General features: G+C 41.6%; 1 protein-coding gene across 1 annotated transcript; it reads right to left on the reverse strand.

Annotated features, from left to right (window-relative positions):
* Positions 1 to 2,000: 2,000 nt before the first annotated feature.
* On the reverse strand, positions 2,001 to 25,098 carry MAPK15 (mitogen-activated protein kinase 15). Its single transcript, XM_075705723.1, has 14 exons — positions 25,030 to 25,098; positions 21,397 to 21,495; positions 20,927 to 20,956; positions 18,153 to 18,243; positions 17,477 to 17,607; positions 17,156 to 17,319; positions 16,091 to 16,230; positions 14,711 to 14,768; positions 10,274 to 10,411; positions 9,922 to 10,027; positions 5,588 to 5,888; positions 5,296 to 5,298; positions 4,974 to 5,125; positions 2,001 to 2,207 (listed from the first exon to the last, which is right to left on the reverse strand). Exons 1-14 carry the CDS (start codon positions 25,096 to 25,098, stop codon positions 2,001 to 2,003), a joined length of 1,689 nt encoding a protein of 562 aa, XP_075561838.1.
* Between the last annotated feature and the right edge of the window lie 361 nt (positions 25,099 to 25,459).

Consider the following 25,459-nt stretch of genomic DNA (forward strand, 5'->3'; position numbering starts at 1 on the left):
ATCATTTATCATAGGGGAACTAAAATTTCAGGAACAGAGACTTACAAGCTTATAACAACTTCAAATTCATTAGGCGAATGTATCAAAAATCAGCATTAAAACAGGAATATAGTTTTAAAGTTTACTATAGTCCCACTGTTGCCTGATAACTTCACGATGTTTCAGCAACGATACCTCTTGGAAAATTGCTTTCTGAAAGCAAAAAAAAAATTACCATATTATTCATTGAACAAGATACCCCTGTATTTTTCCCTTTCACATGCAGCAAACATTGATTGAAAGGAAAAGATTGTCTGTAGTGCAATATAAAGTATTTATTATTACAATATTTACAATATTACATGGTAGGTAAGATATTAAATAATGTAGCAGAACCCACCTATATTTAAAATGCTTTTCTACTTGATTTTAATGAAAATAAACCACCCCAAAAGAGTCATAAAAACTAGTGGAAAACAAAATGAAGGGGTTTAAGATTATTTGTGAAGAGTTCAGTCGTCTTGGTCTTCAGAGAACAGTTATCTTTCTGCTCAAAAAAAAAAAAAAAATCTGCATTTAGGCAGTGCACCTGAAACTGCTAAGGAATCATAGACTTACAGAACAGGTTGAAAGGGACCTTTAAAGATCATCTAGTCCAACCCTCCTGCCAAAAGGCAGGGGCATCTTTCACTAGATGAGGTTGCTCAAAGCCCTGTCCAACCTGACCTTGAACACTTCCAATGATGGGGCATCCACAACTTCTCTGGGCAACCTGGTCCAATGTATCACCACCCTCATTGTAAAAAAATTTCTTCCTTATGTCCAATCTAAACCTGCCCTCTTTCAGTTTAAAACCATTGCCCCTTGTTCTGCCACTACAGGCCTTGGTAAAAAGTCTCTCTCTGTCCTTCTTATAAGCGACCTTTAAGGCCAGGGGAGGTTTAGGCTGGAAATTAGGAAAAATTTCTTTACGGAAAGGGTGGTCAAGCATTGGAACAGGCTGCCCAGAGAGGTGGTGGAGTCACCATCCCTGAAAGTGTTCAAAAAACAGGTAGATGTGGCACTTCGGGATATGGTTTAGTCTACTCTACCCTTGATTGGTTTAGGTGGGCTTGGTAGTGTAGGTTAATGGTTGGACTGGATGATCTTAAAGGTCTTTTCCAACCTAGATGATTCTATGATTCTATTCTATGATTAAGGCCACAATAAGGCATCCTCGGAGCCTTCTCTTCTCCAGGCTGAACCACCCCAACTCACTCAGCCTTCCTTCATAAGAGATATGTTCCAGCCCTTGGACCATTTTCATGGCCCTCCTCTGGACCTGCCCTAACAGGTCCATGTCTGCCTTGTACTGGGGACCCCAGAGCTGGACACAGTACTCCAGGTGGGGTCTCACCACAGCCGAGCAGAGGGGGAGAATCACCTCCCTCGACCTGCTGGCTATGCTTCTTTCGATGCAGCCCAGGATACGCTTGGCTTTCTGAGCTGCAAGCACACATTGCTGGCTCGTATCCAATTGCTCATCCACCAGTACCCCCCAAGTCCTTCTCTGCAGGGCTGCTCTCAATCCCTTCAATCCCCAGTCTGTACTGATACTGGGGGTTGCCCGGATCCAGGTGCAGGACCTTCCATTTGGCCTTGTTGAACTTCATGAGGTTCACATGGGCCTTGAATATGTCTGAATATATCTAAATACATTCCAGTATCAGAATATTGCAGTTTTCTGTAATTTTTTGCAATAATTCAGATGAGGAATATGAACTGACAATATTCATTGTTCTCATGGTGTGGGAGCAAACAGTGCTGTCTGGTAAGACTGGAAGGCAAAGGGATTAGATTCTCTTTCCTGTTGGTTTGTCCAGAGGAAAGTAGTACATTGTTCCATGCAATGAATAAAGCGTTTCCCTTCAGCTGGGGTAACTGTCAAACGCCTGTTATATTTTGCTCTCACTTGCCGTTACTGGCTCAGTTAGGGGACTGATGAGATGAGCTGTACTTCACCTGGTTAGAACCTTCCGTATTTACTGCTTAAGTTGTTGGGAGGACTTTGATATTGGAAGACTCTGCAGTGCGGATTTACATATGGTTCCATACGCCTGGGAGTAACTGCCCATTGATGCTTTTGGATCACCAGCAGCTCCCACATTTGCAGTAATCTGGAACATCTTTTTACTGGACTTCAGAAGGGGACGAACATCTTTGCTGTGAAACTGAGTATTTCTTGGATTCTGTGCAAGAAAGAAAAGCCAAGATAGGTAGTAACCTGTAATCAGCTTTCTAAAATACAAATAAGGAACACAGATTTTGCTTCAGCTGAGGAGTAGGACAGATCATGAATGTTCTATAAATAATAAACCAGACTGTTTTGTAAGATCAAGAACAGGATGGTGAGAATGATGTGAGGGAGAAGGGCTTAAGAATGGGTGTGTCAAGAATGAGCTAGTGGCACTGGAACAAGATACAACAAACTGGAGCAAAAGTCCAAAGGCCTGTTTAGCTAGTATCGTGTTTTCAACAGTAGTGAATGCTTTAAATATATGTACAAAAGACAGACCATCATCATCATTCCCCAGTATATCCTCCTGGCTTCTGCCAATCAAATGGCTTGGTGACCTTCTGAGTTGGAAGCTGTATATGGATACTGTGTTTATCAGCCCCTGCGGGGAGAAGTTTGCAGAGCAAACTGGAACGTCAGAACTTTTCAGCTGCTGCTGAGACTGAATGAGAAAGATGGAAAAGTCAACATTCACTTAACATAAGGTCAGCCACAATGCTGATGACCTTCTACCACAATGTCCTGTCTCTGACACTAGTCAGTATTAGCCTCTCAGGGAACAAATACAAAGCACAGGGCATGTGCAGGGTGATCTTCTCCCTGTTATGCTCTTCCAGTAACAGAAAGTTGGTCACAATTACCTAAAGATTCTTCAAAACGCATTGTTCGTATGTATATCTGCACATGCAGCAATCTCTACAATCTCATATTGTGGAATAAATGGTTCCTCTCACTCTCAAATTATTTTGAATGGGATTCCAAAGCACAGGGGCTGAAAGATGGGTTGCCAGTGTGCATGTGAACATACTTGGAAGTTACTGGCAATCATGTCTCCTTTTAGCAGTTATTCATATTTATTTTCGTATCAATCACAACATTAAGAAGGGATCCAGTAGGAACAAGCTTGACTCTTAACAGTGCCTGCAGATTGTTTCTAGCTTGAAATGGTTCAGATCACTCAGAGCTGTGCTGAAAAAAAAAAATTTGCTTTAAGGTAAATGTGGTATTGCATGCTGACACAAAGCAGGTGATCCCACCCATGAGTTCATCTTTGATAGTGGTGTCTGTCAGAAGTCCCTTCACACAACTGTGCTCAGCGTACATTTTGATTGGTTTGAAGCTCCAGCACATAGACACTCAAGTATTCTTTTGTGGTGATGTGAGAAAGACCCATGACAAACAAGTCAATGTTTAGTGTCACAAAAAAGGTAATCCATATTCTTCCTCTGCTGTAAGTGTCCTCTGATCACCTTGTGTTGGCTAGACTCTCCTTGAGCTAGTCAGCAGGTAACTAGCTCAGGAAAAAGAAAAAGCAGGGGCAAGGAGGTCATTTAAGAATCCAATGAGGATAAGAACTTTTACAAGGAAGTGTGGCCAAGAACAGGGAAGAGGGAGGAGCAGAGAGGACAGGACAGGACTGAAACCTTCACTGTTCAGCAACAGCAATCCATTAGGTTGATTCCAGGGGTAGTGCGAATTCTCCAGCTAAGTTTGGAATATCCAACAGTCTCATTTTGGTTAAAAAAGAATTTGCTACCTACACACTTTGGACAGGACAAGCCGTCATTGAAGATAATATAAAAGCAATGGATCTGTGATTCTCAAAGTCAAAGGGAGTTTTTGGTGCTGCTGACAATCTGAACAATGCAATAATATGAAATGGTGTTCAAATCCTCACTTATCTGAAGTGATAAAATTGAAAGCAGAATGGAGTCCAAAATTAGCCTGCCCTCTAGAAAAAGGGCAGTGGAAAAAAAGTCATATATCTCAGCACATCTCAAAAGACATTGCATTGAAACTCAAGATGGGAAAAAGAAGTAGAGGCAGAGAATCTGCAGACATATTTTTACTTTTCTTTTTGATTACAGTTAGCTGACATATATGATCCATTACATATGATCTTTGTGAAAAAAAATACTGCTAATGAGGCAGAGACCTAGATTTATAAAAGGGCTGTGTTACTTCATGTTCTCTGAAGTACCTAATTCCTGTACTTAAGTTCAACAGTCATTCACAGAACTCCTGCATAAACCTATAGGCACCAAAATACTCTTGCTGCTCAAGTTACAGGTGATAGGGTTTTTTGAAAGACTGGGGTTAAACTTAAAACTCCAAGAGAAAGTTAGTGTTCATAAACCCAGACCAGCTGAAGATCAGCATTACATATGCTGGAGATGTAAGGTTTAAGCCACATCTGTGCCCTTGGCATTTCCTGGTGATTACTACAGATGGTCTTCCTCTCAACACTCTGCCTCATACACAGAACTTAACTCAGGGTTGTAAACTTCATTAGTAGACAAAACACTAGAAATGGAAGTATTACAACACTGAAGACTGCAATATGAAGTTCCTGTATGAATCTACTCCATATTAGAGGCAAGTTACGTCTAGTTATTTCCCCCTTCTAGCAGAAACTCTTCAGTTAGCACACTCTTCAGCTCTCCAGTAAAGGGAACATACTCTATACAAGCCTTATCAAACTAGGTTACTGGTACCATTTGACTGACACTACATACAAGTAACAAAATTGCAGTGTATATCTTTGTCATAAGTTATTTTAACTGATAAAAATTTATTAATTCAGTCACTCACAGAGCAATATGTCTTGCCTCTCATTTAAGTATGTTTACAAAGTTGCAAATTAAGGTATTTTATGTCTGTATCATTTTGGTCCATGAAAAGTTAAGGGTGGGGTTTTTTTTGTAGGACTGCTACTCACATTATAAAGGTTCTGGACACTTGTAGGAGGTAGCTGAGCATTCGCGTTTGCCCATGTGATTTGTCTCCCCACTTTCCTATTGTTGGAGATTCTGGCCTGTTGAGAAGGTGGTGCAGAACAGTTCCTGATCACAGCACCAGAATTTGCATTACCTGCAGAAGAAAAAACATGAGAGAAAGTAGGAAAATCATGAGGACACAGAACACACTGACTGAGGCAGGGAAAGAACATAAAAACTGAGTTAGCCCCTGCCACCTCACTTCATCTCACAAACAGAACAAAAATATTCAAAATAAAATTAGAATGTAGTAGCAAACAAAACCAGCTCAAAAGCGCATGGAAAAGATAAAAGCAGTAGAGAAGCAAAAAGAAAACAGAAAGGCACATAAGAGTCAAGACTGAGCCAGGAAAGGACCAAAGAGAATGTCACATACTCAGAACTCTTTCAACAGTGTTTTGTTCTTATGTCATTTTCCTCCCACACTTTCACCCTCTCATTTTGCCCTGTAATTTCCCTTTATTTCTTTTTCCCCACTCAATCTCTTTTCTTCTTTCTTCCCCATAATAATGCCTCAACAGTGGATTACATCCCACTATAGGAGGGTAGTACCTACTTTGAACAGCAGTGTGTGTTATGGGATTGTATATCACATTTATCTTTGATCTCTGACATAAAGTTCTTGCTAAATCTTCACTCCGGCTGGATACTTCTGGCTGGACACTAGTTGTAGTTCCAGCATGCACATGCGAAGTTTTTAGAAGAGGCAGTGTTGGCTCTCTCTGGCCTTTCCTGGTAGGTAAAGTCACAGAACTGGAATTTGGAAGAAGTGGCCTCGATTCAGACTGACTTAGTTGAATGTTTTCTCCCCGCACTTGCTCCTTTGGATGGCTGTTTAATTTCTTTTCAAGGATCATCTACAGAAAGGAGAGTTGGTTAGACTTAACAGAGCTACACAGCAGAGCAGAGGAACAAAACATAAAGAGAACAGTTACAAATAACTGGAATTTATTTGACGGGATAGGTAACAAGTATAATTTTAAAATTAATTTAGGGTTGGAAAGAAGATAGAAATAATATTCTCAGAGGAAAGAAAGAATAGGCTGAAGCATTAAGAAAAAGGATTGGGTGAACAGGCAATTCCAATATATCCTGAGGGAGAACACCACTAACTAAAATGGGCATTAGCCTTGGAAAAGACAGAATCTATATGCCCAAAAGGTTGACACTGTGTTGTTTTTTATCATCCCCTTCTAGAACTTTGCAAAGCTGATTTTGTAGTGGTCAAAGCAACATTCATTCTGGTTAGTTCATAATTATTTCTCACCTACCCTTACACGCTATTATCTAGGAACAGAATCCTTGCCAAGGTTTTGGGTCTTGGTGCAGACAATTTGCTCTCAATTTCCTGTAGTCATAGTTGTCCCAAATTTGACGCCCTATCAGTAAGATTATTCAAAACTATTCATTTGTTTCTTAGCCTTGTACCTAGATTATCTGTGACCAGTCTATTGACATTTAGAATATCTTTTCTACCTGTGCTCAGTATTCACTTTACTAATTCATCTGCTCATGACTCCTAACATTCCATCACAGTAGAGTTTATTAGTTTCCTTCTATCAAAGACCTTAAAAGAAATTTTAAGTAGGTTCAACTTTTTAAATGCAATTTTATTTTTTCTTTCTTCAATTTTAATTGATGTTAATAGAATCAATAACACTTTTCCTCTCTCTCTGGGAAGGTGGACACCCTTATCAGTCTTTCTCAGTCTTGGATTTTCTGATCTCTAAGCTTCCTTTTCAATCTTCTTTTCCCACTAGCATGCTTTCCAATGCCTGTTTTACTGCATTTACATTCCAAATCCTGCTCTTGTCACCATCGTCCAGTTCCTTTGCCTCATAACGTGGCATTTACATAATTTCTTTCACTGTAAAAATGGGACAAAACCCCCAAACTAAGCTTAAACCAATTTCTCCTCCTGAAGGCTTAATTTACTTCCACTTTCGCTGCTCCACACATTTCATTCTTAGAGCATTCACTCCGGCTATCCTCCCCCTACTGCCTCAACATCAACACCACCATCCAGATCAGTTCAGTGTCTCTTATGGTTTGTTCTGATTTGTGTTTATCTTTGTTCTTCTTTCACTTCTTCAGACATTACTCAAATGTTCACAGAATCAGAGAATGATTTGTGTTGGAAGGGACCTTTAAAGATCATCTAGTCCAACCCTCCTGCCAAAAGGCAGGGGCATCTTTCACTAGATGAGGTTGCTCAAAGCCCTGTCCAACCTGACCTTGAACACTTCCAATGATGGGGCATCCACAACTTCTCTGGGCAACCTGGTCCAATGTATCACCACCCTCATTGTAAAAAAATTTCTTCCTTATGTCCAATCTAAACCTGCCCTCTTTCAGTTTAAAACCATTGCCCCTTGTTCTGCCACTACAGGCCTTGGTAAAAAGTCTCTCTCTGTCCTTCTTATAAGCGACCTTTAAGGCCACAAAAAGGCATCCTCGGAGCCTTCTCTTCTCCAGGCTGAACCACCCCAACTCACTCGGCCATCCTCCATAAGAGATATGTTCCAGCCCTCGGACCATTTTCATGGCCCTCCTCTGGACCTGCCCTAACAGGTCCATGTCTGTCTTGTACTGGGGACCCCAGAGCTGGACACAGTACTCCAGGTGGGGTCTCACCACAGCCGAGCAGAGGGGGAGAATCACCTTCCTTGACCTCCTGGCTATGTTTGATACTGGGGGTTGCCCAGACCCAGCTGCAGGACCTTGCACTTGGCCTTGTTGAACCTCCTAAGGTTCATATGGGCTCAATTCTCGAGCTTGCCCAGGTCCCTCTGAATGGCATCCTGTCCCTCAGGCATGTCAACCACACCACTCAGCTTGGTGTCATCTGCAAATTTGCTGAGGGTGCACTTGATCCCACTGTCTACAAGGAAAGTGCAGCTTTTTATTTTCCCCTTCATCTTATTGCATATACCAAATGGCATCAAAAGTACTATCTTTCCTTTTCCCCGTACAACTAAAGATTTTGCATCAGCTTTTTTTTTTATATGCTTATTGCACCATTTCCTGATTTTTCAAGTACTACTATTTCCCCACGTTAATGCATTCAAAATATGGCTCCTAAAACATCACTGTCCTTTATTATTAGCACATCAGCTACACTGATCCTTCACTTACTCTTCCTCCTCTGTTAATTAATTGTTCTGAAATCTGATAATTCAGTGTATGTGGTGTAGCATGCAATGGCACTTGACTACACTCCAGCAAAAAAACTCAGGCTATTAGGTTATGTGATAACAGCTTGTCTGCACACCCACAATGGAGCTCAGAAAGACAATGGCAGGATGGGGACCCCAAAACATATTCTGCCAAGCTACTCCCTGGCCCATTCACAGAAGCCATCAGCCCATCAAAGGCCCATCTACACAGGCTGAGAGGAGCACAGGGATGCACTGTGGCAGGTAGGAACACAAATCAAGGGCTTCTCAACACCTTGTCTGTGCCCCTGCCAGGGCTGTCCCAGCAAAGCCATCACCCCCATTGTCCAGGCATGAAACTCATCACAATGAGTTATCAGGATTTCTCTGGGTCACCTTTTGGACTAAGGGTGGTAGGGTATGGGGGGGCTGGAGGGTGGAGGTTGCTGCCTAGGGGTTGGACACATTGTGGGATGCAGGAGAAAGCCATTTTGGATCAACAGAACTTATTATGGGATGTTTAGGGTTGGAACCAAAAGCAGGAGGGGAGGGGTTTAGGTGGCTTGGGGAGGAACAAGTGTGGGAAATAGGGGGTGAGAGGTATAAAAATGGCAAGTCACGTGTAAATAGCTGGCTGGTCAGCAAGCTTGTCTGGCCATGCCCTGCATCTGATCAATGCAGTTTGCTCTATCTTCTTATTAAACTCCTTTCTCTTTCCTGGAAGAGGCTGTCTATTCTATCTGCGTGTGTGTGTATGCAGGTGTGAGTGCCAGCAACTGGAGTCAGATCACAGAACAGAGGGCCCATGCATTCATGGTGCCAGCAACTGAAGAGAGTGCAGGTGTGCAAATGAGCATGTGATCACCAGCAAAGATCAAGTCAGACCAGTTGGTGAATAGATCAAGCAGCCTGGGAGCAAGGGCTCCCAGAGAATGGGTCTCTAAGGGCCAGCTCTGGGTGTGAGAGAACCTGTGTATCTCTAGGGGCGAGAACACTGGGGGTCGGAGGTTGGCTAAGGGACCTGGAAAGTCCTGGCCAGCTGTTTGTCTGCATGGTCTGTACCAGCAACTGGAGTAGGGCTGCAGCCCTGGGAGTCTGTATATCCAAGTGCCAGCAACTAAGGAGACTGGGCTCCAGGGGCCAGCTACTGTGCAGACCGAGTGACTGAGACCAGCTGCTGCAGGGATCCACCTTGTATGTATGTATATATATTCTCACGAGTGGACTTCCATCTTGCTCAGCCAGAGAAGGGAGCAGGATGAGCCTGTTGGTGCTGTGTTTGTGTGAGTGCTCTGAGTGCCTGTTTGTGATCCACGTGGCCAGCCGTGTATATATGTATATACATAGTCCATATGTGTTTTCTCTGTGTGTGTGCTTACTGAGAATACATCTTCAGCCTTGCTGCTGGCTGGACCTGGGGACATGGAGTGGCAGCAGCCTCACCTCTCTTGGACTGCTGGATCCAGCATAATATATTTTCCTCTACCACAGTCTTTCTCAGACATCATGCGTTAAAAACTTTTCTTTTCCCAGTGGGAATCTAGATTTAAAGACCTCTCAAAAATGATGACAGTATGGAACTGACTGATAAGAAACACCAAGATGTAACTGTAAGCATGTATGGAAAGCCTAGAGGAACACAAATAGAAGAAAATGACAGATTTCATTAAGTGTGTGCAAGAACGGCAGGCTACCTGGAGGATTAGGACTTCAGAAAGAGGATAAGAGAAAGTACCTCATATAATTTATTTCGATATTCTGCCACAGACAGCTGGATATCATCACCTAAAGGAAGAATCACATCATAATCCAGAGAGGGCTCCCTGGCAGGACAGTGAAACCTAAGAAGATGATAACAAATAATGTACTTCACTAAGACTGAAAACAGCACCACAGATTAATGTGATGTTAAAAAGGATTGTTAGATCATCTAGTGTGACCTCTGGTGTAAATACAGTTAGAGAAAATTAAGAATTAGCTTTGTCTTTTTTTTTTCTATCATGCATATAAAGAAAACTTGTGCCAAGAGCAGGTCTATAACATCTCAGAAGACATCAGGGGAAACTGCACATTGGTATTGCTCTCACCTTTTCACATAAGGATGCTGCAGAGCCTCCTCTGCTGTCAGTCGTTTATCAGGGTTAAATACTAAAAGTTTCTTCAGAAGATCCAAGGCAGGCAATGGAGTAGAGGATGGTAAAATCTCCTCAAATGTCACTCGCTGCCTAGAAGTCAGAAAACGACCATATAAGCTCCCAGTGTCTAATTCACAGTGAAGGCATGAATTACAATTCTGGGAATCACATCAGGGTGACACCTGACTCCAGAGTTCACTCACAAATAGCATGTCATAATCCCGGAACACTCCAAAATATAGGCCTGTGAGTGTGGTAAAGTCTTTTACCCCTTTGATGAGGTTTGAATGCCTCCCTCCTAGCGCTAGGAACCTACATGAAGTGCCTAACTTGCAAGTCTAGTCTTTCTCTTGTTTCAGTGGAAAGAGCGAGAGATATCAGACAGTATCAGACACAGGGGAATGATGAGTCCTTCTTTTGTTCTTTTGACAATGCAGGAAGCCCAAACTCCTAACTTGGATGTTTCAGTTGAACTGTTAAAGCTCCCATGATTCCAGCCCTTAGACCACAGAAATATATTTCTGTATAATTTACAATGAGAAAATGAAGATTAAAAATCTAGTTTTGCATTTTGAAATCCTAAAAATAATTATTAACATAATGGACAAGAGAATATCTAATACAGTTGGAAAATCAGTTTTAAAACACGATTCTTACTCATATTTTAAATAATGTTGTTACTCCATGACAAAATTCTTTTAGTTTAGAAAAATGATCCATCACTGAACATAGCATTTGTTAATTTTGAAGACTAAGATTTCACTTGCTCTTTCACCTAGCTGGAGCCACTCAACTTTCACACTTTTGGGGGAAAACCAAAAGAAGATAACATCCAAAGAGTAGGGCTGTCAAATAAAAGTGTATTTTAGCCAGAAATGAACGGAGAGTTCCCATTGCTGTCTTTCACTACTCAGAGAAGGGTTATAGAAATGAGAGCTCTACTCATAGGTGCTGTGGTGGGTTGACCCTGGCTGGCAGCTAAGCCCCCACCCACTCGCTCGCTCCCTCCCTCCCCCTGCTGCTGTTCTTTGACACAGAGCAATCCTACAACAGAAGGATTCACTAAGAGGCTGGGCAAGCTAGACAGCTGTTTAATCATCCTCTCTGCAGCCATGGCAGCTACGCCAAAAGCCCACTGCTACCCTTTTGGGTCTCTGAAGTAGCCTCTCCTGATGTAGTCCAGGCCAAGGATGCAGAGAGCCTCCAAGTCAGTCACAATAGGATGCGTTTGCCACTTATTGCTTGTTAGAGTCACTTCAGCCTCCAACATAGATAACTGTTGGGATTATCCTGTCGCTCCAGAAATCCAGGTGGGTTCTGTTCCCTTGTATCCTGATGGCATTGGGGTGACTGTGCACTGGTGTCCAGCAGAGCCTTATACTCCTGTGGGTCCAACGTGCCAGACTATTGAATCCATACAGTCCAATAAACTTGGTTATGCCTTTCCTCTACTGGGCTGGAGGCATGGCCCCTCTATTCCTGGTCAGAGCCTGACTCCTGTAATTGCACACTCGACAGAAGTCACCTCCAGATGCTGTGGATTGTTGCCCCTCTTCCGATCCCTTCATCGGTTCCCCGGTCCTTAGCGAGATCCCAGTTGCTGGGCTTTCTTACCCTCTAATTCCTGACTCAGCACTGGCCCCAGTATCCTAGCATCAGAGCAACCAGGTGATAATTTGCTCACCTAGATGACAGCTGTAATCTTTGTGCCTATCTTGCAGCTCGTTCAGGGATAGGGACTGGGTGGTTTCTGCACTCATTCATTATTTCTGTCTCTTCCCCATCTCGTCCTTGTGGCTGCTCTGCTGCAGAACAGGCTGCCTCTTCTGATTCTTCCTCCCACTCCCTCTTAGAAGCTTCTTCCTCCCTTACTAACCAAGTTGACTTCCTCTTCCATTGTTAAGGAGCAACTGTTATCATCAAGGGTTGGGTCTCTGACTTAGCCACAGTGTCCCTTTGTCCTCAGATCCAGAGACCCTTTCACCCTGCCTGAGGTAGGTGTAGAGCAGATCCCAGTGCAGTGTGAGAAGTCGTGTTTCTTCAGCATAGACAAGGCATCCTTTCTTCAAGTGTTTTGTCACTTCAACAGGACGCCGTGCTTGTTCAGGTGTGAAGTCCCACACCATTGGATGTGAAAATTGCTCTAGGCACCCACCCAAATTCTCCTGTGCAACTTGTGACCCATGACCTGACTACCTCAGGGCACATCCCTGTGTGGCATTCACAAATAGTCAGTTATCCTTCAGAAAAGCCAGAATCGGATTCTTGATATACACCAATATGAGCATTCTAGTTACGCAAGCATGTTCAAGAAACTGAAGAGCTGTTGTAACAAGGCAGAAAAAAAATCTACCCCAGGAGAAAGGGAAGAGGAGGTGCCATTCTTCATTTCCTCTACAGATTGGCTTTTGGATGACAGGAGGAGAAATTGTTAATTGTCTCCATGAGATGGTTCTCAAAGTACTGGGACAGAACCAATGCAGGACCTAAATACCAGATTAGGCTCAAGGCCAGTGCTTTTATCATAACTCTCCCAGGCAAAACACAAAAAAGTGCTAACCAGCACAACAAACTGCAAAAGCTGAAAACAAGCCCTCAGATCTGATATACAGCAAGAGAGGGAGCATGACATGGAGCAGGTAAAAGAACAAATAAACCAGTGTCGAGAACAAATACATCAGTATTATGACCAGGAACAGCCAAACAGGTGTAACTACTATAAATTCCTGTCTAGTACACTCCAGTCAAATCTATTGTGATGTTGAACCCCTCTGGCCCCTTGTTGGGTGCCAAAAAGGACTCTGGTGGGTTGACCCCGGCTGACAGCTAATACCCCATCCAGTCACTCACTCTCTCTCCCCCCTCAGTGGGATAGGGGAAAGAATCGAAAGGGCAAAAGCAAGAAAACCTCATGGGTCAAGATAAAGACAGTTCAGTGAGTGGAGGTGGGAGGGAAGGGAAAAATGGAAAAAAAAACCCAAAACCAAACAAAACCACCAAAACAAGTTGTGCAAAAGCAATCACCACCAGCAGACCAATACTCAGCCAGTGTCCAAGCAACAGCTTCTTTGGAGAAATTCCTCCCCACCTGTTTTATTGCTGAGCATGACACTATATTGTATGGAATACCTCTTTGGCCAGAAGGGTCAGCTGTCCCAGCTGTGTCCCCTCACAGTCTCTGGCCAACCCTTAGCCTACTCACTGTGGGGGCAAAGTGAGAAACAGAGACGGCATTGATGGCTGCTGTGCAAGCATTGTTAAGCAACAGCTGAAACACTGCTGCGTTATCAACCCTGTTTTGGTCACAAACATAAAACACAGCAGCGTACAAGCTGCTATGAAGGAAATGAACTCCATTCCAACCAAAACCATTACAGGTGCACAGCAAAAGGACGAGAAGCAGCATTCACAAGTTACATCAAGGGAAATTCCCATCAAGGGATACTGTGGCCACCCACTTCCCCCTGACAAGGTCAAACACACATGCTGTGCTGACAGCTGAATCAGCAGGGACAAAAGGGTCTCAGTTCCTCAACTACCTGGCATAGACTGATAGAGGAATCCTGGCATCCCTGAATGAAAGGGAATAATGCTTCAGGATGCCAACTGAAGAAGTCAGCATGAAAACGCATATGCTGTTCATGTGAACAGCAAGGGACCTGCTAGAGTTTATGGTTTGAGCCACCCTAACCTAAACCTATAAAAACATTCAGAGAACTCATACCACACATAGCTGGGCTATGCGTATTGCAGACTCCCCAGTGAGAAGGAATGCCCACCAGTATCATGACAGATATGAGTAGAGAATACTTAGAGACTGGTGAGTAATTTGCTATGGCCATAAGATAGTCTAAGAGCATTAAGTATACAAACGTTTACTAATTAGGTATGTAATAAATGCAGAATTATGTGGTAGTCTGTGTATATAACTGGAGGATCCAAAAGAACCATGACAGATGTAAGGAAAAAAAAATTTAAAAAAAAAAAGAAAGATCAGTGAGGGTCGATAAGCAGCTGGAATGAGGCTGTCCGCCTGAATATATTCAGGCTTTCCATGTGTGAACCAATGACACCAGATACCCAAATGACTCAGGATAGGAAAATATTCCCATTTTGAGAAAGTACACATGACAATAGCTTGAATGTAGGCCCAGACTCATTTTGTTTTGTTATTCCCAGATTATGTCATTGGTCTTCTCATTTTTTGTGTTTTCTTTTTTTTTTTTTAAAAAAAAAACCTTACATCCCTTCCCTAGAGGTAGGTGAATCTGCATCGAGCAGAAATAATTTCCACTGGTGAACACGGGAAGGTGAACCTCAGGGAACTTTTTGTCAACATCATACAATAGATTGTTGACTTCTGAGACATATCAAACATACAAGGCTTACCAGGAACTCATGCGGTTAATAACTGAGGCCCTGTAATCTGATTGCATAGCCGAAATATCTGCAATAATGAAAAGATACTGTTAATGCCAAGATTAGGATTACCAGAGCTATACAGTTTATGAAGGAAAGTAAATATTTGATACTAACATAGGGAGATCTTATGGAAGGAGGATGGAATATTTCCTTACAAATTTTCTAAGCTGATTTTCTCAATTTCTATTCACTCTATTATAGATTTCATAAACTTGCACTCTTATACCCACATACGCAGAAGCATCAAGATATCCGAGGCCAAATGATCTGGCCAGGATCACTAGTGTGGGACACAGAGAACAAAGGATACCAACTGTTGATTTCCTCATCACATCTTTTTGATTGGTGACAATGAACTGTTTTCTGAATGTATCTGTCATATTCTCAAAGAGTCAACAGTTGCTATGGCATGTTTTCTCACTTCACAGCCTTGCTTCTTTGGTCCCCATAAATCCTAGGCAAAGTTGCTGCTCATAAGTTGGTTTTCCTTGTTTGCAATAATGTTTTGAACAAGTGTCTGTTTTCACTTGTTCAGTTAAAAGAAAAAGAAATTGTGCCTCTGCAACCTTGCGGCCATTGTCCTGTGGTAAGGATACAGGACCTTCTGCTAATAAGTCATTTGTCCTGTGGTCTTGGCTTAGAGTGCAGACCTGGTTATGACATTATCAACACATTCCTCAATTGTATTGCTCAGAATGGAATAGCATTTTTTGTTATTAGTGCTGACTATTCTTCTAACTCCTGTTTTGGTGTTTTCACACACACCTTTCCATTCATATTTCATTCACAGCAACCAAATCTCTAATAAAAACTATAAATAACTTTAAGCTTGAAGGGAATTCTCCAAAACTGTGATGTCCTTAAAATGAAGGCAGTTGTTTTTCTAAAAACTATTTGCTAGGTCAGTTAGAACATTCAACGTGTTGTAAAAGTTTATAACGTGTATGTGCTGTTAGACTGGAACTCATAGAAGACAATCATAATAATAATAATCCCTTTTGGATTTAACATTTACTCCAGCTTTCACTTCTGTGTTTAGATTTCCGGACCAACAAGTCCAATTTACCTTCACTATGCAAGTCCCACTGAAGTATGATACTCTGTTTTAAACTGTTATCCTCTTAGAAATCTCAAAAATGTTTTGAAGGCCTGGTTCTTGTTTCTCATCTAATCAAGTACAGACTTATTTTCCTCTGACACTAACATTTCACAATTAAGTCTTTAATTTCCTTGGAAAGATGTTAGAATGACTCACAAGAGATACCTTCTTCCCTGATCCAGCTGGGCTGCTTTCTTTCACTCTTTTAATCTCTTCTCTAGATACCTTTCCCTGTATAGGAGTCCTACCTTCTGGGGATGGAGCAGGAATGACCCTCAAGATCTGCTCTATTTGATTCACTGTTGATGTTCCAGGAAAAAGAGGTTTCCCAAGTAGCAGCTCTCCCAGAATACAGCCAATGCTCCACATGTCTACACCTTTAGTGTAACTACAAATAAGCATAGAACAGAGTTAGGACTAAATCAAGCAAGTATTTTTCTGTACCTGGTATTCACATCACCAACATTAGCTTATTTTTCTACAAAAACAAGCTTGATGACTCATTGAATATGAATACTCACAGGTTTTAACTATAAAGTGAATGAGATTCAGGAACTGTGAAACTGACAAGCATAAAACAGAAAGGAGATTTATGCTACTAAAAGTCTATTCTAGGAAACCATAAAAGGAAATACATTAAAGGTAAATGCCAGGACAAGGCAATATGTACTTTTCATATGACCAACAGTGAAGATACGAGGTGCTGTTTGGAAACAACTGACTTTTCAGGGCATAACGTATCTAGAAAGTAGTTACTTCAGCAAAGTAAATGCCAAACAATGGGTAAATGACACTTTGCAAAACATCCACATTTCAAATTTGGGATACTAATGCAACCTATATTTATTTTCTTTTCTGATCGATAAGATTTTGTATATTTAAGTCAAAAAAAGGACTAAGCCTGACTAACAGGCAGCTGATTTAACATGTGATTACAGAATATTTTCTGAAGGTCTATCGAAAACTCTCTTTAAATTTGGAAAAGAGGACTAAGATACTCAAGCAAATTTTGTTAAGATGCAGATTTAAGGGGAGAAAGAATAAGTCTAGTGGGAGAAAGGACGACAAAACAGATGAGCTAATAATGTATGTAAATGGACAATCTAAGAAGCCAGGAAGGAAATGTACATGTAACGAGAGATTTTTACGTTGCAGAACTGAAGTTTAAATGCATACTGACAAAATGGATTGCTGACATGACATTGCATCTGGTGACATCTAAAATGAAAATATTTAAGTCTTTTAGACAATACATTTTCCCAGTGGTGAAGAAATTACAGGATCTCATCCCTTCACTCATATTAAGCAGTTACCTCCGAGAGGAAAGTAAGATCTCAGGGGCTCGGTACCAGCGTGTTGCCACATATTCTGTCAAAGCAGGGTTGCCTTGGTCCTCATTCATCTGACATAAAGAACGGGCCAGCCCAAAATCACAAAGTTTAACAAAGCAGTCTGCATCCAGCAAGATATTTGAAGGCTGAATTGAAAAAAGGAAAATTAATAAGCTTTTTACTCTCTGAATGGCGCAAGATTATTATCAAGGTTCTTTTACTGGTCTCATTCTTTTCATACTTATCCATTTAGTGTTTAACAGAAAACTGGAGTGAAGGATAAAGACTATGACTGAAATATACCTTCTGATCTCTGTGAATAACATTTCCTGAGTGGATGAATTTAGTTGCCTTCAGGAGTTGGTAGAGAATGTAACACTTGTGGATATCTTTCAGCAAATTCCCCTTCTTAATCACAGCATGTAAATCTGTCTCTGTAATATATTACATCAGTAATATATTTACATCAGTAAAGGATTACCAAGTCGTGAACATAAGTTCCTCAAAGCAAGGCCAGAATAGACCATTGTCCAAACCATAATCTTTCAAGTGCATCCTCAACAGAAGTTAACACTGTTAATTACTAATAGTACTGCAATCTCTCTGTATTAGCAGTTTGACTTGCAGCTCATGCTACAGTGACTGTTCTATTATTGCATACTTGTTACAATAAAATTGCATATAATCTCTTCCATATGCAACTCTTCTGTCTCTACAAGCCTTCTAATTCATTGCTAATTTTTTTTCTTCATCTCAACCAGCCAGGTCTCATGTAATTATTACTCCCTTTAAAGTTTCACTGCTATTCCCATCTAATCACAACTGATAATATATAAAAAAACCCTGTACTGCTCCTACTTATATGTCTACTTACATGAATATTCATGTTAATCATCAACATACTACTATCAAAGTAGGGAACAAAGATAACTCATAAGGGAGGCTGTATTTAAAAGGCTGATGCAATGCTAAGTCTCACCCATGGACTCAAAGATGAGGTAGATGTCCTTGTCATTCTGAGCTCGGATAACATCAAGCAGCTTGATGATATTCGGATGTTCTCCAAATTCCTGCAGCGGGAAGAGACCCAACTGTCAAAATTAAGTGTCTTGCTTGTGAATCATAAAAAAGGACAATAACCTATTTCATTTTGTATTATTGTCTAGAACAAACATTAACATGCTCTTTCCTTCATTATGTTTCTACTGAAATAAATTAAAAAAAAAAAGGATTTAAGCTTGCTCCACAGTATGAAACCAGCCAGTTAATCTAAAAAAAAAAAGAAAAAAGAACCCAAAACTCTGTTGTCTGAGACATTAGTTCTAAAAATCCCTCTATACCATTTGTGAATAAAATCCAGCCAACTTTATGCACCTCGTATTTCCTACTGAAGGCAGAGAATTATTGTGGCAGTGAAAACAGAACAAAGTTGCTATCAACATTCACAATTAAAAAACCCAACCAACCAGAAAGTGTCTATTTGAGGGTAGGCTGAAACACTCTACAGACTGCATTGATTGAACTGACTGTAATGGGAGATCAGACCGTCAGCATACAAAGAGATACCTAAATACAGATATCTTAAACTGGAGGTGAATTCTATCCTCACATTTGCAGACTGACAATACTGTCGAGATCATTTACTTCATCCTCAGTCTTAACAATTTTTATTTCCTATAGCTAACACTTCTGCACAGCTAGAGACACTGTGAACACTTCACAATATGCCAACATCTTCATGAACTACCCTGAGTGTAGAATTATAAACAGCTGCACCATAAAACCTATGCTTGTATCTAAAATACATAAATGATTTTTTATTTGAACCAGTAGCATAGACTCTTTATCTATTTCCATCACAAATCCATTTATAAACAGTATCAAAAATCATAATATTAAGCTATCTCCAGCACAGTCTTACAACAGCATCATCTTCCTAGATTCTGAGGCCAAGATAAAAATTGGTTATAATGTACAACATCTAGAAAAATCCACAAACCAACACACTCACCTGCAGCAACCCATGAAAATACGCTTCAAAGCAGTAATATAGAGCCAGGCCATCAAATACCCTTGCATTCATTTTGAGGACAAGATTCAGAATACCCATCCAAATAACCTAAAGAAAGTTTTTACCCAAAAAGGATATTTTTCTAGAGATGCAGATCAGTCTTGACTGTGTTACCTGAGTACTGTTTAAGAACTTACTTCACACTGAAGGAAAACCCCATTGCCTCACACTGTCTTGCCCTGGAACTGATAACAGGAAGTTATGAAAAAGTTTCAATCTATACTAAAAAAAAAAAAAAATCCTACCTTGCAAAAAATCTTGTCAGAGCTAGTCCTACTTATCTTTGCTTAAAGAACAATGCTCTCACTAAAGTAATTACCAAAAATGACATTCTAAAATGTGGCCCAAAATGCATCAAATAGATCTACAACTATACTGAACAATAAACATAAAACCTGCAAGCAGCATAATGACCAGCATACTACATATGACCCAGAAGAGAATCATCAAAATGCTTCTACATCAGTACTTCTCAATTACAATCATCTTCATCCAGTCCATCAAATGCCGTTACAATAAACATACAGATTAAATTAAGCAATCATTATGCATAGGAGGGATTTGCACAGACAAGCAAATTAAGACAAACATCCAGTTACCAATGCAAGAATATTACATCCTTCCCTTTCTGATCTCTTAGTCTGAAACCTCAAGAAAGAGCTATAAAATACCTTAAAAAATAAGAGGGAGAAACTAAAATTCTTAAAAGTCTATTGAGCACCAAAAGTCATGAAAGTAAGGGCTTAATGGCACATTAACGTGCCTTCCCCAAAATGACTCGTTCTTTCCTTCAGGAGAAATATCCTTCTTTTTCTTCTCCCAACTCCTCCTCCACCCATCTACTCCAGAAGCGCTATACTTTCAGAGATGATCTAACTTACAGGTAACTAACTTCTAAGGAATTGTTCTCATATGTTTTTAGCTCTTAAGTTTGTGGCTTCTATTTCAGGCTTAAAGAATGATTAAAAAGTAAAAAAACCTCACCTCTTTCCTACTTAAACTTGACAGTCTTAGGAAATACTTCTTCCTATGAGCCCTGCTTTGCTTGTGTCCTTAGAAAATCATAGTTATAACAACATTATCACTATTCAAAAATATTGATGCTTCTACATGGTAAGTCTGTGGAGGAATGGACAGATAATTTCAATACCACTGCCACTGATAAGGTAATTAGGCATAGTGTGTGGTCAGTTATATCAAAACAAGAGCAGCCTTAAGTAATTCCATACAGAACTTTCTTTTTAGTTTTGCTTTGATTATTTCAAGTGGTCAAGTTGCTTCCCACATGATGGAGGAAAAAAAATTCGGCATGTAAATCTCTTCCACACCCCAGCTCCCACTCTGAATCATGGCATTTAAAATTTAACAAAAACCACTTTCTGCCCACAAAGAAGTAACAAGTGACAGAAAGTGCAAGTCAATATGTGATCCTAGAGTAGACATACTGCTAAAAATGGTGAAAGAACAGGGCATGTCTCAAAGAAAAAATATGACCAACTCTCCATTTCATTCAGGTGCTTTTGCCCAGTCATGGAAAGAGTGTTTGCCAAGATGGTGCAGAAAAGAAATGAATAGAGTTGACAACATCAATCATTGCATTTTGAAAAAGAATGGGAAGAAAATACATGAACAACATCAGAGATAATTAAAAATCAGAGAGGAGGGTGGAAAATGGATGTTACCTGCAGGAACATAATCTCTCGAAATGTTCTCTGGAAATAAACAAAAAAAGTTTATTATCACCTCAACAGAATGACAGAACAGAGCATGGACTTCGAATGAAAGGGTTAAATCCATTCTAATCTCTAAAGCAGACAAAACCCTTATATGGTAGACAGACTAGGAAAAACCCATTTGCTCACTAGAGAGTCACAAGTGTGCTGGCTGTGCTTAGACACTATACCATAACAACAACAAATTGTGTGTGCCTGTGAAGACACTTTTTCCTCAGGGACATCAAACAGTATTTTGTAGATGCCATGATATACAAAGCTTGACATTTATTGCTCCTTTTTATCCTAATATAGCTGTAGACTGTATTATTACATGCATAATTGTCAAATAACTAACATCTTTCAGAGACATAAATCCTGAAAATATCTATGAACTTCCACCACATCTTTCAGGACACATTACAACAATGATTTCTCACCTGCGCATCTGTTCTGTTCCTGAAAGCATCAAAAATCTTTTTAACAGCAACTATTTCTCCTGTCCTGCGATCGATTGCTTTCCATACAATGCCATAAGCCTAGGGAGAAAAAAGGACAGATGAATAGTGTACTATGACAGCTTAAGCACAGTTCAGACCTTCAGTGTGGAAGTAGAACATACTCAACAGAGGGACTGAAAGAAGACGTAATCACCAGCTACCAAGAAGAAAGAGAAATTAGGCCAATGAGCAATACTTGGTTGAGTCAAGGACTAAGAACATCTACACTGAGTCTGACCAAAGGTCCACAAGGTCAAGCATCCTGGCCCCCAAAGCAGCCAACAGCAGATGCACATGCTCATGCGCTTCAGTAAGGTCAAGTGCAAGGTCCTGCACCTGGGTCCAGGCAATCCCCAGTATCAGTACAGACTGGGGGAGGAATGGATTGAGAGCAGCCCTGTGGAGAAGGACTTGGGGGTACTGGTGGATGAAAAAATTGGATACAAGCCAGCAACGTGCACTTGCAGCCCAGAAAGCCATGCATACCCTGGGCTGCATCAAAAGAAGCGTGGCCAGCAGGTCGAGGGAGGTGATTCTCCCCTTCTTGGGGAGCCCCCCTACTTGGCTCTGGTGAGACCCCACCTGGAGTGCTGTGTCCAGCTCTGTGGTCCCCAGTAAAAGAAAGACATGGACCACTTCGAGCGGGTCCAGAGCAGGGCCATGAAAATGGTCTGAGGGCTGGAATACTTCTACAAAGACAGGCTGAGAGCTGTGGTTGTTCAGCCTGGAGAAGAGAAAGCTCTAGGGAGATCTTATCATGGCTTTTCAATACTTAAAGGGGGCTTATAAGAAAGATGGAGAGAGACTTTTTACCAAGGCCTGTAGTGACAGTATCACAGAATCATTTAGGCTGGAAAAGACCTTTAAGATCATCGAGTCCAACCGTTAATGTAGCACTGCCAAGTCCACCACTAAACCATGTCCCTAAGCACCACATCTACACATCTTTTAAATACCCCCAGGGATGGTGACTCAACCACTTCCCTGGACAGCCTGTTCCAGTGCTTGACAACCCCTTCAACCCTTTCAGTGAAGAAATTTTTCCTAATATCCAATCTAAACCTCCCCTGGTGCAACTTGAGGTAATTTCCTTTCATCCTATCACTTGTTACTTGGGAAAAAAGAAAAGAGACATCCCCAATTACCAACACTGTAGTATTATAGCACTTATCTGAGATCCTTATCCTCCGTTTGTACAGCTATAAAGAGAAGATATCAAAAGATAGGAAAAGTGGTGGTGATTAATTGGAATGTATTGGAAAGGGTAGAACCTGGTGAGTAATTGGAATGTATTGGAAAGGGTAGAACGTGGGCATGACATAGACGGTATAGAATAAGGGGTGGATACTGTCCTGGTTTCAGCTGGGACAGAGTTAATTTTCCTCCTAGTAGCTGGCATAGTGCTGTGGTTTGGATTTAGTATGAGAATAATGTTGATAACACACTGATGTTTAGGTGTTGCTAAGTAGTGTTTATACTAGTCAAGGCCTTTTTAGCTTCCCATGCTCTGCCAGGTGCACAAGAAGCTGGGAGGGAGCATGGCCAGGACAGCTGGCCCAAACCAGCCAAAGGGATATTCTATACCATATGATGTCATGCTCAGTATAGAAACTGGGGGGAGTGGACCAGGGGGCAGCAATTACTGCTTGGGGACTGGCTGGGCATTGGTCAGCAGGTGGTGAGCAATTGCATTTTGCATCATTTGTTTTATATATTCTTTTATCATTATTATTACTTTCTCTTCCTCTGCTGTCCTATTAAACTGTCTTTATCTCAACCCCCAGGTTTTACTTTTTTTTTCCAATTGTCTCCCCCACCCCACTGCGGGCAGGGAGGGTGAGTGAGTGGCTGCGTGGTGCTTAGTTGTCGACTGGGGTTAAACCACAACACTGATGCACAGCAAAGGACCTCAACCCATACTCCAGGACCACACATATTCTTGGGAAGTCTGCCTCAATGTCACTATCCGAGTATTTAAGTAGGAAAATCACTCAATATCACATATTGTAGCTCTTTTACTTTGTACGAGTATTTAAACATTAACTGGGCATTTCCGAGTGAGAAATGACCCCATTGTGCAGATGTAAGGCATCTCCTAGAAAGTAGAAAGTTAAGATTCAAATTTATGACCTAAAAATAAGAAAACTGGATCTGTACCACAAAGGAGACCGAATAATCACCATTTGCAAGTATCACACAGTCATCCAGAATAAGGAAGACTTGGATAGAAGTTCCCGTTCCCTTAGTAGACAACACAGCTTTTAATTAAAAAAAAAAAAAAATTTTTAATTCCCTCACTGTATAGCACCAGCTTATTTCCCTTGCTGCTGCACTTCACTGCTCTATTTTTCGGACAGTCCTCACCTGTTTCAGGGACTCCAACAGCCTTTGAAGCGCTCCGGTAAGTACCTCATCTGTGTACATACACAATACATGCAGAACTTTCTGCATACAAGAGGCAGAAAACACAGGCATTTAGGAGACTGGAACCACTTGAGTTAAGAGCTTGACTAGTAGTTTTGAAAATGTCAGTGATGCCTAGATAGTGGACCTGAAGCCACTGAAGTCTTTCAAAGACCTGAATGTATGCAGTTATGTTTGTGAGACACTCCCCAAATAGAACTCTCAAACAATTTGATATTTTCAGATGAAAGAATAACGTCATTCTGTTCAAAGAACCTAGCATGTTAAAAGATGTAATGTATTACATTCAGTCAAAAGGAGAATGCTGATAACTAGTAACAAGATGGCAGCAAATCTCAAGTCAGAGGCAAACTTAGAATGACATGTAGCCATAAGAAAGATCAATGTGGATCCAAAAGGAGAACAACAAAGCATTGTCTTAGAGGATAATGAAGAAAATGAGCCTGTGTCAAGTGCCCCCTTGTAATTGCACATGAAATACTTAACTACTAGTATCAACACAACCAAACAATGGCAAAGAGCTGCCAGAATAGAAAAGCAGATAATCAGGAAGGGTTTAGAGACTGCTTGAGGAGAAAGGTCTTAGAAATTAACATTGGCTCACATATAAAAATACATAATTTTATGGGGAAAAAATTACTTGATGTGGCATAATACTTGAAGTAATGGGGTTACAGTAAATGTGAAAGAACTTGGCAGGCACAAACAGAACATACTTTGAGAGTCAGATTCATTTTACTATAAACCAGGTGTACATGCAAAGTCGGTGCATTGTGTGGCAGTTCTCCAGTAAATTAGAGAGGAAAAAAAAACCTGATGGGGAATTTAAAGGTATTTTCAGTTTCACATGCTACAACATAACGCTTACCTTCCTCTGAAATTTAGTTCTGAAACAACTATAAGAAGCCACGGAAAGTTATCAGGCCACGGTTTATGATTTTTTTTCTCTATTAGGCATAACAAATAACTTCAAACTCCAGTTCTTCTTCAACTATATAAGCTGTCTGACCTCCAGCGCTAGACGCGGCTCAGGTCAGCGGCCTGCGGCAGGGACCAGGGCAGACAAAGACGCCGCCGGGACAGCCGCAGGGCAGCGCTGGGCCCCGCCGCCCGGCTCACCGAGCTCCTAAGGACCCGCAGGGCACTCACCCCCTTTCCCAGGCGCCTCTTGATCTCGTACTTCTGGGAGACGAGCGCCTCCACCTCCGGCACGCTCATGGTGGGCAGGCCGGGGCGGCGGGCGCGCTAGGCCGCGCGCGGCGCTCTCCTTGTTGGGCTCTGCTGCTATGGAAACAGCCCAGCCGCACAACGCATGCGCCGAGCGGCCCGAGGCCGCGCATGCGCGCAGCGTGACGCTCGGCGTACCGCACGTGGCGGCCGCTGGCGCTGTGGTGCCGTGTGCGGAGCCGGAGGCGCGGTGCGGCCGCTTCCGCCGCCTTTCTTCTTTCCTTCCCTCCGGGCGCTCCGCTGTGCGGCCGGAGGTGCTGCCGTGGGCTCGGCCGTGCTTGCTGGCCGAGTGGGCGGCTGCTGTGGAGTGGACTTCCCTCGGGCGGCGGCGGGCTGCGACCGCGGTGTCGCT

This window comes from Pelecanus crispus, chromosome 2 (assembly GCF_030463565.1).
Source record: "Pelecanus crispus isolate bPelCri1 chromosome 2, bPelCri1.pri, whole genome shotgun sequence".
Classification (NCBI taxonomy): domain Eukaryota; kingdom Metazoa; phylum Chordata; class Aves; order Pelecaniformes; family Pelecanidae; genus Pelecanus; species Pelecanus crispus.